Raw genomic sequence first — 17,717 nt, forward strand, 5'->3', positions numbered from 1 at the left:
CCCATGAAAAAAACAGTCTGTACCCTTTTTGCTCCCACAAACCACTACAGCGATCCTCGTTGTAACATTATTTATTAAGCACAATAAAACCCTGTGAGCTCGCAACGTCTTCCTCGTATTATTAATAGATTGATTTAATTACATTTAATTCCCTTAAACTGCTCAAAGAATTAAAAAAAGGCACTGTACGTAGTTTTCTAGATCCTTTTCGCAACAGACTCGGAACTCACAATTTTTCAAGCTTGTTCTTTAGGGATGTTTTATGTAGACGGACATAATGTATTGTCAAAGATCTTCTTTTCCATAGGTTTTACTGGATTCATAATATCATATAAATATTTTGAAGATAAAATTAATAAAAGTAAAACCATTATTTGACAAAATTGCTTGTAATAACAATCTTTCTCTGTAGTTATTTAAAATTTCTTAAGATTACCACGGGCTACTGACTAGGGAAGGAACTTTTCGTAGGCAACATGGCGGCCTCCAGGGAATGTGATTTGGGTAAACGAATGAAGACACATATCTAAATATTAGAATTAGAGCACCTTTTGTCATAGAGGTAAATGCGCACTACTAACAACATAGACTGGCACTTTTGTGAAAAGCTATTGCTGCCCATATTAACATTTCATTTAAGCTAGCGCGAGTTGCCGTTTTTAGTCTGATTTCTTCTTAACAGTAGATCTAGTACTATATTAGTATTATTGTATTTTTATTAAGAGAGAAAAACTCCTAAAGACGACCGGTTCTGTATTCGCCTTGCTCTCACTTAAGACTTGTGTGGGTTACTCTAAAATGAAATATGTATATATGTATGTTTTATTTGAAGTCGTGCCTGCATCAGATAATAACTGTTGGCTATTGAGTTGTAAACCACATACAGTACATGGCTTTAGTACACGATTTTGTTTTCAAAACTGGAGAACGTTTTTTAGTTTCACGTGTTTTTTTTTGGGGGGGGGGGGGGGGTATTTAACAAAAGAGCAAAACTACAAAAGCTACCGGGTTTCCTGAAATGTGTGCACACAGCATAACTAAAAGAAGAAAAAAAAGATATTAAGGCACACTTTGTATTTAGTGGATTTTTTTTCTTAAAATGGAAATTAATATAAATTCATTTTTTTATTGTATTCTCTTGAAGTGTGCACACCTTGTGTTCTCCTGGCTGCGCGAATGTCGTTTTAACGTGTTAAGTAAATATTGGCTGATTTGTTATCATAATACAGTACTGTTATCAAGCGGCAAATTAAATTATCTCAGATTTCTTTTCTTGTTGTCTAGAAAATGATGTTTACAACGTGTCGATATGCAAAGGCACTACAGCTCACCCTGGCTGTAATCAAACCAGATGCAATGGCTCATCCTTTGATACTTGAGGTAAGATATTTTATCAATTTCAGTAATTAAGGCAATAGGGTAGTTGAGATGCTTTAAGAGCCGGCTGAAAAGGACAAGTTAGGAAGTATAGCATTGTCATGATATGACGTTGCCTGAAGAATAGACTCTTGGTAACATGTTTTGAATCATATCTTTAATGTTTATTTTGCCCCTGAGGGTTTGTCTTGATAGAATCGGGTACTTATAATAATATTAAATGTTTTCATCTTTGATTTTAATCAAAATAAAAGCATATATATTTTGTTATTTCGATTTTAATCTGCAATAAAAAGATAAAATGATAAAGAACATAAAAAGAATGAACATGACCTGCTGTATCATAAAGTGTTATTTCTAGTGTGTGATGAAAGCTAGGCGAATTAAGTATTGCAAAACATATTCGCACTGAACATTTCTTATGGCTCTCATTTGTGTTTTGTGAATTTGAACCGTGTTATATGACAGCCAGCTCTTGTCACATTTCAAACACAAAGTAAGGAAGAGTTTGGAATGAGAGACCTTAATAGAAAACAAGCACAATTCTGTTAGTGCTTGGTGGACCAGTAGGTGGCACTACTCCTTGTGCACCAGAAATGCCATAGCAGTGCCCTAGTATTCGCTGTAGGAGATGCCATCCTTCGCAGGCAATATTAAACTGAAGTCCTCCCTCTTGGGTATTTTAAAGTGTCCAGTATCCTGGTGTATTTTCATCCTTTCTCAGCTATTAAAATCCCCCCCTTATTTCAGTTGTTACGGCATCTTCTTATTTTTTCCCACCATGTGTTCTCTGTACTGGTGTTACTGGTGCATAACAGCTGTTACGAATCACCCAGTGGTACATAACAGCTGTCATGAACCTGCAGTTCAGTGTTGGTTCTCTTCTATATGCAGTGGTGGTGCTCTTCTATATGCAGAGCACTCTGGGATATAAAAAGATGTTTACAAATGCAGGCATTACTAAAAATGTAAACAACAATAATAGAACTGTGTAATAACTGTTGGACCAAAGTGTTCAATAAGCCTCCTTTTTCCCCTCACAGTACATTGGACTTGTCAATCAGTATCTAATTTCAAGAGTTTTTCAAGCCTGTCTGCATTTCAAAATAATAAAAGAATGAGCTCAAATATAAGCAAAAAAGATTTACTGTGTGTACCTATCAAATATACATGAAGGAAGATGAAATCTGCAGGCACTTGATTTCCCTTTGGGTTTTTTTTTTAAAACAGGCCCTTCATCAAAAAATCCTTGAGAACCACTTCATTATCATCAAGTCAAAAGATCTAGTTTGGCGAAGAGAGGACTCTCAAAGATTTTATGCTGAACATGCAGGTAAACATTATGATTTAATCAGCTTAAGTGCTTTATTCAAAGAGGCATTATCCTGCTATTTCAGTGTGTGGTTAAGCTGCTTTGAAACTTAATCTGGGCCTTTATATACACAATGGATTTGATTTAGCTTTGAAATAAACTAGTTGTCTCTTCCTGCATGAAAAATGATTGTTATAAGAGAATAGTACAATGTTCCCAGAAGTGCACAATAGAATTAACCATTAGCAAATAGCAAGGTAGCAAATATTGTGGCCAAAGTAAACAGCTTTGACTTTTTTGACATTTTATAAGTTGGGGCACAGTGTGCTATAAATATTTTACATTTATGTAAGTATGCTGTGTGATGAAAAAGATCGAGAAACATTGAGACAGATGATAGTCCTGTTTAACTTCCGTCACACAGCTGTTCACTTAATAGAAGGACAAAAAGCTTGGCAGCCATCACCATATTATGTCAATTATTTGATAAAGGCAAATATTTAGTGATAAAGTAAACTTTCCTATGGAACATGCAGAGGTATTATAAGTGGTTCAGGTGGGTAGCTGCGTCAGCATGCGTAGTCTGCAAAGGAACAAGTAATAGGTTTATTCCATGCTGAAAAGAGAAGAGAGAAAACACGTTTCGGCTGTGGAGCCTTCTTCAGGTGTGAGAAAGACAGGACAGACAGCAAAGATTAAATAGCACAGGAGAACAAAAGCTGGGAGAGTGGAGGAGCAGGGGAGAGGCAGAGAGGCCACTCAGGTAGTGCAAAGTGGAGAGAGGTGAAGAGAGGGGTGAAGTCGAAATCTGTATGAGAATAGAGAAGATTGCACGAAATAAATGAGTTTAGTTTCTGTTGTCTTTCTGCTATGGGAGTTGAGAAACCCTTCTTTGAGAACAAAGACAGAGAGATCAGTGTGATCAAGGCCGTCAGAGGTGAAATGAGAAACTATGACCTTGGAGAAATCTGTAATCTTCACTGCCCTAACATGTTCTCTTAAGTGGTCTCCTAGTCTCCTTCCGGTTTCCCTAATGTAGATACCTGGGCATTTTTTGCAGTAGATACAGTAAATGAGGTTGCTGGAGGTACAGCATGTTTTCTGGGTGATCTGGAATTGACCTGAGGGGCCCTGAATGAGCGTGTTGCTAGATATGTATTTGCAGGTGATGCAGCGAGTTCTGTTGCAGGGGAAGGTGCCTGGTGGGGATGATTGTCGAGTGTGGTAGAGGGAGCTGTGAACAAGAAGTTTACGTAGACTGGGTGGTCGGCGGTAGGAAATGATTGGGCGGTCAGAAAAAAGGGTACCGATGGAGGGGTCGTCCTGTAAAATGGAGTAGTTGTTAATAATGGTCCTGGGGGTAGAAAGTGTGTTAGAGTGGTAGGGAAGTACCAAAGGAATGTGGTTGTGAGACCGGGAGTTCCTGTTCGAGTTGATGATCTGAGGGCTATTATTATAATAATAATAATTGCTCACACTTGTATAGCGCTTTTCTGGACACTCCACTCAAAGCGCTTTACAGGTAATGGGGACTCCCCTCCACCACCACCACCAATGTGCGACGGCAGCCATAGTGCGCCAGAATGCTCACCACACATCAGCTATTAGTGGGGAGGAGAGCAGAGTAATGAAGCCAATTCATAGAGGGGGATTGTTAGGAGGCCATGATTGATAAAGGCCGATGGGAAATTTGGCCAGGTCCCCGGGGTTACACCCCTACTCTTTTCGAGAAACGCCCTGGGATTTTTAATGACCACAGAGAGTCAGGACCTCGGTTTTATGTCTCATCCGAAGGACGGTGCCTGTTTACAGTATAGTGTCCCCGTCACTATACTGGGGCATTAGGACCCACATGAGCCGCAGGGTGAGCGCCCCCTGCTGGCCCCACTAACACCTCTTCCAGCAGCAACCTTTTTCCCAGGAGGTCTCCCATCCAGGTACTGACCAGGCTCCCACCTGCTGAGCTTCAGTGGGCTGCCAGTTGTGAGTTGCAGGGTGATATGGCTGCTGGCCGATATAAGGTTGAAATTAGAAGCCTATGTTCAGTTGCTCTAACAAAAGCAGTAATAGCAAAAGAATTAAAACAACCAATGAATTTAAACAATGAAATTGAGTGTAGAATCCAGTCCCTCCCAGAAGATATGAAAAAGACCTCCGCACATAGACAATTCAATTACTGCATGGGAAATAGCCCACGTAGCTTTACAAAATTACCAACATAATTATATATCATGCATGAGAAGAAGGAAGTTGTCTCAGCTTTGCATTTTATTTTCTCTCATTGAGATGTTTCTGACGTCATCTTCATAAGCCTCTCTACAATTCTGTTTTTCTGTCTTCATAAGCCTTTTTATCAGTATAATGTTTTTCTTTAATCACCATGGTGAGGTTTACCTGTTGGCTTGGTTACATGTGGGCATAGTAAGGTAAGGCCAAAGGTGTCCAACCTTAGGTAAAAAATTACTCATTACTTTACCTGGGGCAGCTAAATAGCAACACAATGGAAAAAAGAAATGATTCATATCTAGAAAAAGATTCTTTAACAGAAATGTGCTGCAAGTAAAAAAATTAACATATAACACATTAAGTACTGTAATGGATTTCTTTGAGAGAATTTCTTAATCTTTTGAATTTGGTTCCTACCTGTTTTTGAAAATCTTGCACTTTCATCATGATCTGATACGAAGGCTTTGAAATTTCTATTAACCTGTACTTACTCCCACCTTTCCACCTGTGGAAGACAGAAGCAGTATTTATCCTTGAATCATGTTGTCTGCATCATACTCCAGTACAAAGCTTTTTTTTTTACCACCAGTTACTTTGCCTATGAAGAGTGCATGTAAAATATATAATGAAAAGAATCACATCTTCTCTCTTATACATATAAAAAAGCAGTACAGTTAGAAAAGTACAGTAGGAGGACAGGGGTACATTTTCAGGGTATGAAGTGTATGTACTGCTGTTACATTAAAAGATTTTGTCTAGGGAAGTTGTCTCGGAAAGATACATACAGTACCGTATTAAGGTTACATTAACTGTGTGAATTGAATACCCACTCTAAACCAGTAGTCAGCAGTATGTCACAAGGGGTGTGCCAAGAGTTAGCTCAATTGTCTTTATGGATTTGTGTGCCACTGATACTATTTTATTAATTTTTATTAATTACCCTATGTACATTTTGATTAGTAAGAATTTAGTGTTAAAATATAATATCTAAAATTAGATTTTATACCTATTTAGTGTTTTCCCTTGCTGAGTTCTCCAAAACTGGCTGCAGAATTTATTCCATGTCTGAAAATACCTGTTCACAGACGTGTGTTCATCCAAAGGCTTAGAGCAGTGAAAATGGCATTAGATCTCACTGCATTGGACTTCCAACAGGTTTTGACAGAGACTCTGTGATCGCTTGCTGTATCCTCAAGTGTGTTTTGCAGATCCCGGAACTTCCAGTTCCATAAATCTGAGCACTGTAATTCACTTAGCTGGCTTTCAAAATCCTCAACACCCATTCACTGAAACACTGGAAAACTCATGTCACTGGTTTCAAAGCTGTCTGGTTTAATCAGAAGAGAAAACATTGGTCCAAAATGTTCGAAATCCTCAAATCTGACCTTACATTCTGATGCCAGTTCTTGCATGTATTGTATACTCCAAGCTCAGCATGGATTGTGCAATTTTTTAAAAGCTCGTAAAGATGTTGCAAATGGTGGAAAGTCGAGGTGTCAGTGCCCTGGGAAAGAATGGCAGTGTTTGCAAAACAATTTTTTAAAAATTAAAATAATAAAAAAAAGATCCTTAGAAGTCTAATCTGCACCCTTCAGGCAAAGGTTCAGTTTATTCATGTGTGTGGTGATATGAAACAAACATTTGTTTTACAACCCATTTTTTAGTTCGGGGTAGTTTTGGTCTTATTTGACAAAAAAGGTCTTGATTGCATCAAGACAGTCCACAAAGCATGTCAAAAGCTTACTAGCAATGAGCATTGCTATGAAAGAGAATGTCCTTGTATGAACTTCCCATCTCCTGAAGCAGAGTTTGAAACTGTCTGTGCTTCAAGGCAGATCAAGCAACAAGAAAATTAACTATTTTCACGCCTGTAGTCATCACAATATTAAGCTCATAATTTAAAATCTTGCCACAAAGAGTTTCCTAAAGAATAATGCAATGAAAATTTGTCATGGCATGGCCTATATTATCCTCAATTATCTTTACAAATCCCTTCTATTTTCTGACCATAGCAGGTGCACCAACAGTTGTCACAGAAAATATTTTCCTAATATCAGGATCTTTCCTCAAAATGATTAATAAACATTCTTAGCTATATCTTCCCCTGTTGTTGTGTATGCTTTAGTTTTAGGCAGCACAGCTCTTCTCAGATTCCATCTGAGTCACAGTATCTTGCAAGAATTGCCAATTGCAGTATGCCATCTATATCAATGCACTCATCAAGGGCAAAACTAAATGCTTTTAATGCCTAAGTCTGTTAACATTTTACTCCTTTTTACTTATGCAACTCTCCACTGCTCCTTAATTCTGGAGTTAATTATGTCTTTGTTGGGTAAACCATTAAACAAAACATCTGAACAGCTAAGAAAAGCCTCTTTTATATTCCTCATCTTTCCGTGTTTTGAGATTCTGTAACTTGCTTCTGTGGCTTGATTTCTGCTTACACAGAAGTTAGTAAAGATGCTGCTTTGTTTTCTGTACTTCGCTGTGGTCGGCTTGGTAGACTCAGCCTTGTCTGCATCATCCTTGAAGTGTTTGTCATGTTTTGGGTGAAAATGTTGTTGGACACTTGATGTGTGACAAACCACTCCCTCACGACATAGAGCGCAAATGGCACAGTCTTTATTTTGAATAAATCTATATTCATCTCGCCAAAAGGGCTGAAATGAGCGAATGTCTGTCTTTGCTTTTTTTTGGCAACTGCCATTTTGCCCAATATGTTTGACTTTACACTTAAGTTTGTCCTTGATTCTTCATGTGGTAGTGCATTTAATCTAAACTTCTCTATTGGTGTCAAATATTTTTTCCTGCTTTTGCGTCATCAGTCAGTCCGAGTAATTGATTGCTGAGGGTGGGGTGAAATTTAATTATTCAGGACAATTTCTTATAAGCTGTTTTTATTTCACAAGAGGGATGAGATTGGCTTCTGATATGAAGGAAGAGCTGTCGGTGGCAAAAGGTTTCTGATTAAGTCAGAAAAGCAGCTTCAGCTCTTCCTGTCTTTTTAAGCGGTTAATGGAATTAATTTACATTTCAGAACAGAAATCATCACATTCATTTTCATTTTGTGTTATTTTTTTATCATTGAGAAGTAGAATTTAGCCAGTTGTCCTTCCACCTGACAACAGATCATAAGATGCTATATAACTGGCCACAACAAGCATCTTAGTTGTCTTACCGTCACTATGCTGCTTTTTAGCTGATTTGCCACTCTGACTTTATTAATTCTATCTGGATACATTTGTATGTTGAGATGTTCATCCAGGAGGAGGTTAACACATTTAGGAAGTTTAAAAATTAAAGCAGTGGTGTTATTATAATTCATATTCAGTATTACAGTTTTATGCAAAAGTTTGGGCACTTCTGGTCAAATTGCATGTTTCACAAGTGAAAAGTAGTTAACACAACTCTGCAGGGTACAAACGTAAACATGATATATTTCTGCAGTTTTTAATGCACTAATTTAATTTACTATTTATTTCCTGAATTTAACATATTGGGAAAAAAATAAAACCGTCAGTGTGGCATGTGCAACAGTTTGAACAACCTGTCAGTCAGTACGTAGTAACACCTCCTTTGGCAGGAATCGCAACTTCCAAATGTTTCTCGTATCCTGCTTAGAGTCCTTCTATTCTTGCTTTAGGAATTTAGGAATCTGCTTCCAGATCTTGTTTTGACTTCAGCAGTTTCCCTTATCTACCATTTCGTAATGGTGTTTCTGACAGTGGAAATTCCAAGCTGGAAGCATTTAGATTTGTTTGTACAGAAACCTTCCCTTGCTTTGTAAGAGTCAATTATCTTAATTTTCAAGTCCTCAGTCAGTTGTTTAGAGGAGCCCATGATTGTTTAGAGAAGGCACAACATCCTGAGAGGTTAGGAGGGTCAGAGTATTTATTCAACTCTTGAATTGTCTTCACCTGGCTTAATTTAATGCCTTAAGAGTCAATAAGTTTTGAGGCCTTAAAAAAAGTATTAATGAATCAACTGGAATGGTACCCAAACTTTTTAATATGCCACATTCTGTTATTTATTTTTGTTCAATCTATTATATTCAGCAAATAAATAGTAATTGTGCATTAAGATGTGCAGGAATATATCATGTTAAAGTTTGTACAATGCAGAACTTATTTTCATTTAGAAAAGCAGTGAAACATGCAATTTGACCAGGGGTGCCTTACTTTCATACAATTGTATGTGAACAACAATACGTTGTCCCACATACTACACAAATGTGTGTGTTGCTGCTGTATTGTCAAAATGATCTGTTTTGCTTATTGAATTTGTTGTCTGGTCATTCAAAATTGAGCTCCCAAATATGAAAACATGCACAGGCATCACAGGATGATATGAAATCAGATGTGTAGACTGGTATAAGTAATTCAATATTTATATGTTACTCTTCAAATGTGTAGACTGGTATAAGTAATTCAGTATTTATATGTTATTCTTCAAATATGTAGACTGGTATAAGTAATTTAATATGTATATGTTACTCTTCTGTTGGTACAATAGGTACAGAAGATGTAAAGAGACATATAAAACTTCTAGACTGTGGTGTTTAGGATTAGAGTTGTGCAGTCCTACCGTAAAGTGTAAAATTATTGGAAGCAATGTTCTAGTATTTCATGAAAAGACATGAGTAGAAGTTTTTAATAACATTTGTTATGTGCTGTTCACTTTATACACAAAGCACATGGCAATACAGGTGGATACAACTATAATTTGACTCATTAACTAAGGCAGATCATTAGGACAGATATTCTTTTCTTGGTCAATGTCATAAAGATGTGTTTGCCACTGTGAACACAATGTAGAGAACATCTTCTTTTACCACAGCAGGAAATGAATGATTATAGCAGAAGAGCACATTAGCAACTCATTAACATACTAATAAAGCCAGGTTTCTATTAAAATATTCATGGCAAGTAGGAGCTCTGTCTGAAGGCCGGTTTGTAGAGTTGTTTAAGAGGTTTGTGCTGTTGGCTGAGAGAACAGGGGTCCCTTGGAGGTCAAGGACAGCAGGACAGTCACTGCTGCTCACAGGAGACCAGGAGTTCAAGTCCACAGGCGAAGCAGCAGAAAGACGATGCTTGACAATGACAACAGTTAAAAACAGAAGAGTTATTTGTATGCCGACTTCATTTTTTCTTATCAAGGAACCAAAATCTCTAGCTTCACAAAAAATCTATTTTTTTCTACCTACCATCTAAAAATGAATGAATGAATGATGTCATGTCTGTATGAGGAACTTTTCTGTCTTTACCCTGCAGGTTTTCTTGCTGCTTCCTTCCCAGATTGAAGTCCTGATCTTGCAACTGAAAGTGTAACAGTGATAAATGCAGCAGTGTTCCCAGAGGCAATTTTTCATTTCCGTTATTTTGGGTTTGAGCCTCTGTTACAGTAGATCTTTCATTCAAGGACTGGGGTATTATATTAAATGCCAGCACTACTTGGTTCATTCTATAAATCACTTAAGACAGAGTAACTTGATTGAATAATAATTTCTAACAACAAAGAAAATAAATCTGTGTTTTATTGTAAAGGAACAAGTAAAGGTTTATTCCATGCTGAAAAGAGAAGAAAAGAAACAATGTTTTGGCTGTGGAGCCTTCTTCAGGTGTTTTATTGTAAGGTGATGAGCATCCTCTAAGGCTTTCAGGTATTCTGTTTTAGGTGGTTGAAGATTTCTGAGCTATCAGGCATTGTGGTCAGAGCTGCGGTTTAAATGTATGCAACCCCCACATGTTTCTTAGATGAAATACCCTTTGCTGAGAGCAGCTCCTGCTTCGAATACTGATGGGAACAGAACATGAATAGTTTATCTGCAGGCTTTCTCTTCGGTGAGGTGGGGTACCTGAAGCTCTGTATCCTATTAGCAGCACACCAAGCATTATGCTACCAAGCATTACCTCTGACTAACAGACTAGTTCCGCAAACAAATACATTATGTAATTCTTTAAAACTTAATGAGTGTATTTCTAGAGTTTAGCAGTTATGTTCAATTATTTTAGTGCAGTTTTCCAGTTGTTTTATGTGAGTGTATGTGTTTCTGCAATAATGTACTGAGATGCTATCTATTCTAGTATAATGCTGAATAATTTAATGCATACAAAAAAGACATTTAGTTGATATTTTGATTAATAATAAATGGAGACCTATTTTCCCTTGTTGAACAGAACCTTTGAATGCTGTGTGTGAAGTAGCATATTAAAGTCCTATATTTTATGCTTCCTGTTGCTGGTACTTCATAAACATTCAACACATGTTGACTCCAGAAGAAGCATTATTGTTCATTATATTAAAAATGAAGAAACATTAGTCAATAAAGTCAATAAAGATACCATATTTTTATAAAATATATTCATATGATTTTTATCTTTATTACAGGAAGATTCTTCTACCAAAGGCTGGTTGAATTTATGTCAAGGTAATCTTTTAAGTGAAACTAGAAAGTATACAGCAGAGAATGTATTTTCATTCTTGGAATGAAACTAACTGGTAGATAGTGTATTTCCTTCTGTCTTGCAACTGAGAGGTTTTAGAAGTATTGGCCTGAATCGCAGTGCTGCAATTCAGGTGTGCTGCTCAGCAATTGAACCATGAAAACTTGGTAACCACCATCCCCATCTCTCTCTGGCTTCTGCACACACAGATAAGGACACTATCTGCTTACACATATGCAAATCATTAAACATCTGACTGTAATGATGTGAACATTTGATAAGGAATATGTACTTCTCATACATAGAGTTTTTTAGACTTTGATATTAAGCAGCAAAGCAGGTACTGGAATACAGTGATCCAGCCAAAAGCTGTGTAAAAACACATTTTGAGCATGTATGAAACATAAAAAGCTTCAGGTTGTAGCCAAAGAACAAACTAAACCTACAGAGGATTAAAAAAACTAGTGCATTCAACACTACATTTGCTTTGTATAGGGATTTCTTTACTTTTGTCTGCTTAAACAAATATTTATTCACATAAAATGATAACGATTGCAATGATATGATAATGATAAAGCAATTTGGAAAGTTTAACTTGTGATTCTTCATCAGAAGAGCAAGACACAAATTCTTGTGCAAATTCAGTTTTCTTGAGCTCAATAAGTACAGCACTTGGATGCAAGGCAGACACACCATAATGGTTTCCCAACACGTATATACAGTACAGGCTCGGAAAGAAGTTTGTTTCACACCTTTGAGTGTTTGATCTGTTGTTTTGATGTTTGTAATATCCTTTGATATGTGATTACTTCTACTCTTAACACCTTGTGGAAAGAGATTAGTTGCTGAAGCTGTTAATACAAGTCTGCTTCATCCTGTCTTAACACCCCCACAATTACTTTACTACCTTCCCCTATGTGGGTAAATAGTAATATTGTTGGATATATTCCATATATGTGCATCACACTTCACCAGAGTGATGTTTGTAAAACTGGATCTGAGTTTTCTTCATGGGAAAATCCTATTTCTGTGATTTATACACCTGAAACTTCTGTAAACCATATAATTTTTCTAATCTCTGTATTTGTGAAAAACTATTAATGAAAAACATCTTATGAAGGTCTGTTCTCACTATGTGACAAACATTTATTATGCATGTCTTTCAATGCTTTCAGACGTAGAGTTTGTTGACAAGAAAACAAGAAAAAATGATCAAATGAAAATGCCTTGAAATGTGAAATAAACAAATTTAGCTATTAAACTATTTTAAATATACTATTTGTAATTTTTTATATAAAATGTAATAAAATGTCACAGTACCTCACTGCTTAGTTCTCAAATTGTGAATGAATTTTTCCACATTTTTGTCAGGGCTTTCTATAATGGGCACTTCGATTAACAATTCGAAAGCCCCATATGTCCCTCCTATCTGAGATTCATGGAAGTGAGATCTGTGTGATGACAGTTAGGACCTGTAACCAAGGCCACAGGGTCCAGGAACATGTCTCTGTATTAAGACTCGAGGAGGCTGAGTGAAAAGGTGCCTTAAACGTTATGTGAACAAGTTAAGATTAAATCAAAAAATATTAAATATCTGGCTAAGCTGACATGTATGTTATTTGGTTTACTCTTTGTCCGAGCAAAATATTACATTACACCTTACCTGTTGTAATATTAAATTAGGGTGATGCTGTACCTTGCAGTTTGTAAGACTGTATCAAGGTGTTACACACTGGAATTAATGAAAAAAAAAACAATGGAGCAGTACATGAAAGTTTATTTTTTTAACATTTTGAGTTTAGTTTCTTTACTACATCATTTTAAATGTACTTGTTTCAGCCAGCCTGTTTTAGTAGTTTTATCTTCCTTATTACAGTGGCCCAATGCGGGCTTATATCTTGGCCAGAGAAAATGCAATTTCTCAGTGGAGGGAGCTGATGGGACCCACTAAAGTTTTTAGAGCTCGATATACAGCACCTACATCCATTCGGGGTGTGTATGGACTGACAGATACCAGGAATACTACACATGGCTCAGGTAATATTCACACTATAATAATGTTTAATCCTTGGAAAGTGAAGTAGACCTAAATGTTAAATGAGTTTTAAAATGCTTGTCCTCTTGTTTCATTATTGCCTGCAAGTGCATGCCTTTTAGTGATTTTGAAAAAACACCTACATACTATCTGTTTTTTTCTGGTTTTGCACTTTTATCATTACTGTTTTATCACTACTATTGTTTTTTTAAATTTGGTCTTTTTTAATTTTGCAAATAAAATTAATCAAAATACAAAACAAAAATTGCAACTTCCAAGATAGAAAAAAGGGGAAAGGACAGAAAAGACACATCTGGAAGATGAGATCATGGACTAAATATTATTTACTTCTACGTTCCAAAATATTCTATTTTCTGCAAATGAATCTAACCAAGTCTCCATTTAGCTTCATGAAAGCTTTTTGGCTGTACTCAGACCTGCAAACAAAGCATGCTGCACCTTGACCATTGGAAGTAACATAAGACTTGATCAGTCACAATGAGAAGGAACAGTCACACCTAAAAAGCACATTAGTCATATAGACTCATTACTGTTATTTTACAAAGGTCCTGTATTGTTTATCTGGCAGTCCCTGTTCCACCAGAGCTTAGAGAATACAGGCCGCATCTCCTGCTTTCCAGTCTCACAATCGCAATATTACGTTCACATCATCACATTAATTCCATTCTCAAATTGCAATCCACAATATAATTAAGGTAATGTTCTCATTATACATGAGCACTCCAGGTTTCTTTCACTCTTCTCACTCACCTGTCACTCCTCACTCATCTTCGGACGTGACCAGGCAGGTTGATGTCCGACAGGACACCAGGTCTTCCTTCTGTCCGTTTTGTGTCTGTGTTTTTTGTTTGTTTTTTGTCTACAGACACAAATACTTGTTGCACAGTTTTTAATTATCCCAGTCACTCTGCTGTCCACACCTGCTGCTTCTTTGGTGACTGCAACCGTTAGCGTCTGCTGCTACATAAGGGTGCGTCTCCAGGCTCCTTTCCAGAGCCTCAGTGGATGGCATGGACTTCTGCCGCATTAATTAATTAGCTCACAGCTTTCCTGTCACTCTGCCATGTCACCTTTCTCTCAGACACCAGCACCTTCAGCTGACGGCTACCTCTACTGCTCTACCATGCCACCTTCCCAGTGTCCTCAGTCACACAACACACAGGAACTCGGACCTTTTCCCGGCTGCGGCCAGCAGCCCTGGGATGCCCAACCATGCTGCTTCCCTGGTGAACACAAACACAGACACCCAACAGGCCGCTTTCTGTGGGATCAGGAGAACCTTATGACACAGACTTCTGTGTTTCCAGAGGGCTTTTCTGCTTCTCCAGAGAGTTTAGAGAGCCCATTTGATTAGGATGGCTCACAGCTACAATAATTCCCTGCAGCTGTGACCTCCAAGATGAAAACCAGCTATGGACCTATCACAGTATTCCTGTTATTGCCTTGACAAGACTTCAGTTAGTCATCCAAAGAAAAGGCTCTTTTCCCAAACTTCAACAAATGGTGAATCTTTTCGCTGCAATGCAAATACATGATGTGGTGCACTCTTTTATGTTTAGTCACATTGCTTTGTATGAAGAAATTTCTTCTGGGAAAACCTGCACACTGTGCCTAAACAAGATTATCTATAAATCTCAAATAGAGCGTGTACATGGTGCCAAACATGAGCTGCTTTACAAAGCAGCATGAAGGTTTTAGAAAATCAAATGCCGAATGGAATACCTACTGTGTGTTCCAGGGCTGATTCTGCTCAATTTATTTTAACAGGATGTGTGCTGTCTTTGAGGTATTTTGTTTGCAGTCTAGAATACAGCAGTAACAAAAATGTTTTTCTACCAGTGAGACATTTTACAATCCTATGACACACTGCTGTTTTTTTCCAACCAGGTTGTTTTTTTTTTCCCTTTAAAATGTAGCAGGAGTGCAACAAATTCTTAATATCTAAACAAACAGTCTTTCTGATGTCATTTGGGAGTTACAGTTATTTAGATGCATGATATTAAAATGTAATAAGACTTGTTATAATAATTGTTTTTAAAGCATTTTATAAATCTTTTTACATCCTTTGAAAACTTAATGGCTGTTTAAGTCAAACATTTTACAAGATAAAGAAAGAGGTGCTACATTTAAAATATATAGGAAGGAAATATGAATCAATTCCACATTTATTAGTCTGTGTTGATAAGAAAGAACAGTTTCTTTACTATTTAAATATTAGTAAACGAGTTAAATATTTTTATATAAATAATGTATCCTTCACCTTTAGTTATGTGTTTTTTGTTGATATCTGCTCCTATTACAAGCCCTTAAAAGGAGAAAGGGTTTATTTGTAGGCTGAAATAGACTTCTTTTGTCTAATTGAGTGTGAAACATTTAACTGTACTACACAGATTATAGCTCAGCTATGATAAAGTGACTTGTTTTGACAATGAAATGACAATGGTTTTGTCCATCTGTAAAAAACAAGATTCTAGAGTTATATTATTTTGTTAAAAATGCCATATGAGTAGTGAAAGAACTGTGTTAAATGAAATACTTGTGTTCACAGTTTAAATGTGTTTGTATACCCTCAGATTCTGCGCAGTCTGCCAGCAGAGAGATAGCTTTTTTCTTCCCAGAGTTCAATATGAAGGAATGGACTGAGAAGGAGGAGCCATTGGTCAGGGCTGGACATGCAGTTTATGATAAGGAGAAACAGATTCATGTTCTCAAAAAAGAGGTTTGATAATAGAAAGGTCAATTTACCAACAGACTGCAAATTGCTGTGCTGAAATGTGTTGATATATCTGTCTATGAACTGTATTTTTTCATGTATTGATTTTTGTAGCAATGTAAAATTAATATTGCACATCTGCAGAAATGAAAATAGTAAGAACATGGTCTAGCTAGAAGACTGACTAACTGAATGCAAGCAAGCATTCAGTTAACTCTTTCATTATGTCTGCTTAATCCCTGCCAGGAACAAAACAATTGAAGGCAATGTTTTCTACTTTAAACATATCTGCGTGTGTGATAATGAATTTCTTGGCTTGGATTAATTCATTATTAGGCTAGTGTTTAGCAAAAGTGTTTTCCTACATTACATTTGTAGTGCTCATTTTTATATATGTGCATATTATGGTAAAGGCACCAATTGTCATACGTACTAATGTATTATTCTGTCTTTTTGCAATCTGTTCATAAACAGCAAGAAACAAGCCTTGTAAAATCATAATTATCCTTTTGAATTTTTTCTCTTCTTTTCTGATGTGTTCAGTTTTAAATTGAATTGGAATAATTAATTTATGAAAGGTTTATAAAGGTGCCTTTAATATTGTGCTCCAAGGTATGAATGAGAAAATACGTTTATTTACCCTGTTTATAACAGCAGGATTTGTTTTTATTTGAAAGGGAGTATCTGGTGATGTTATTTTACAGTATGTACTATTAAGATGCCTTGAAATCTTGGGAATATTTTCTAATAATGGCTGCTTGATATAAAATGTTTAAATAAAATATTTAAAGGTAACTTTTAACTCTGTGATTTTTATTTTGCCAAATGCTTCATCCTTTGAATTACAACCAATGGAAAAACAGAGCAGAATTCTTTATTGTTAATATTCTAGTTTAATGTAACAGACAAAAAAATGATTCATCCAGTTGTGCTTTGAATTTACAATAAATGATCAGATATAAACAATTAACTTGATCCCCAGAATAAAAAAAAAGTTTTCATTTTTATTTTTAAAAGATTTTTATTTAGTATTTAAAGAATTGCTGTCCACTAGGTGAAATGTAATACTCCTTGTCTTCTGCATATTCTCTACTTTAATCTCTACAAAATTAAGTACACTAGTTAATACTGTATAACACTGGCTACTTTTTATAAAATTAGCTGATTTATTAAGGACTTTATATGAGAATTGACATGTCTTTTTTTGTTTCTTGAAGAAATATGACTATTCATGAAATTATGATTACTTGATATTTGAAATGCCTTAATTCTGAGAGATAGCACAAAGTGCTATGTTTAATGACATTACATACCAACATAAGAATGGTTACAAATGATATAAAACTTTTTTTCAGTTGTTTTTCATGTTTCAAGTTTTGCAAATACCTCATCTACAGTAGGTGTTTCACCAAGGAAACTAGCTTTATAATAATGGCTGGGTGGCTTGTTCCATACTACAACCAGTCAATGTTTTCTTTATTACATGCACTTTGTGTAGTCTCCACTTGTGTCTTCTGGTTCCTGTTTTACTGGTCACTTTGAAAAGATCTGCTACTTTGACTGTGTCTGTAACTTTGAGCATTTTGAACC

The 17,717-nt window shown here is 36.3% G+C and overlaps 1 protein-coding gene across 2 annotated transcripts; it reads left to right on the forward strand.

Moving 5' to 3' along the window:
- The first annotated feature begins 279 nt into the window (after positions 1-279).
- nme6 (NME/NM23 nucleoside diphosphate kinase 6) lies at positions 280-16,922 on the forward strand. 2 transcript variants are annotated; one of them, XM_088626419.1, is made up of 6 exons: positions 280-562; positions 1,264-1,380; positions 2,608-2,710; positions 11,303-11,342; positions 13,235-13,395; positions 15,988-16,922. In XM_088626419.1, the coding sequence occupies exons 2-6, from the start codon at positions 1,288-1,290 to the stop codon at positions 16,137-16,139; spliced, it is 549 nt and encodes a 182-aa protein (XP_088482545.1). In that variant the 5' UTR covers positions 280-562; positions 1,264-1,287; the 3' UTR covers positions 16,140-16,922. The 2 variants fall into 2 exon arrangements, with proteins under 2 accessions (XP_088482545.1, XP_088482544.1); XM_088626418.1 differs by having other exon boundaries at positions 284-562; positions 1,285-1,380.
- Positions 16,923-17,717: the final 795 nt, after the last annotated feature.

This window comes from Lepisosteus platostomus, chromosome 3 (genome assembly GCF_059453375.1).
Source record: "Lepisosteus platostomus isolate fLepPlt1 chromosome 3, fLepPlt1.hap1, whole genome shotgun sequence".
Lineage (NCBI taxonomy): Eukaryota > Metazoa > Chordata > Actinopteri > Semionotiformes > Lepisosteidae > Lepisosteus > Lepisosteus platostomus.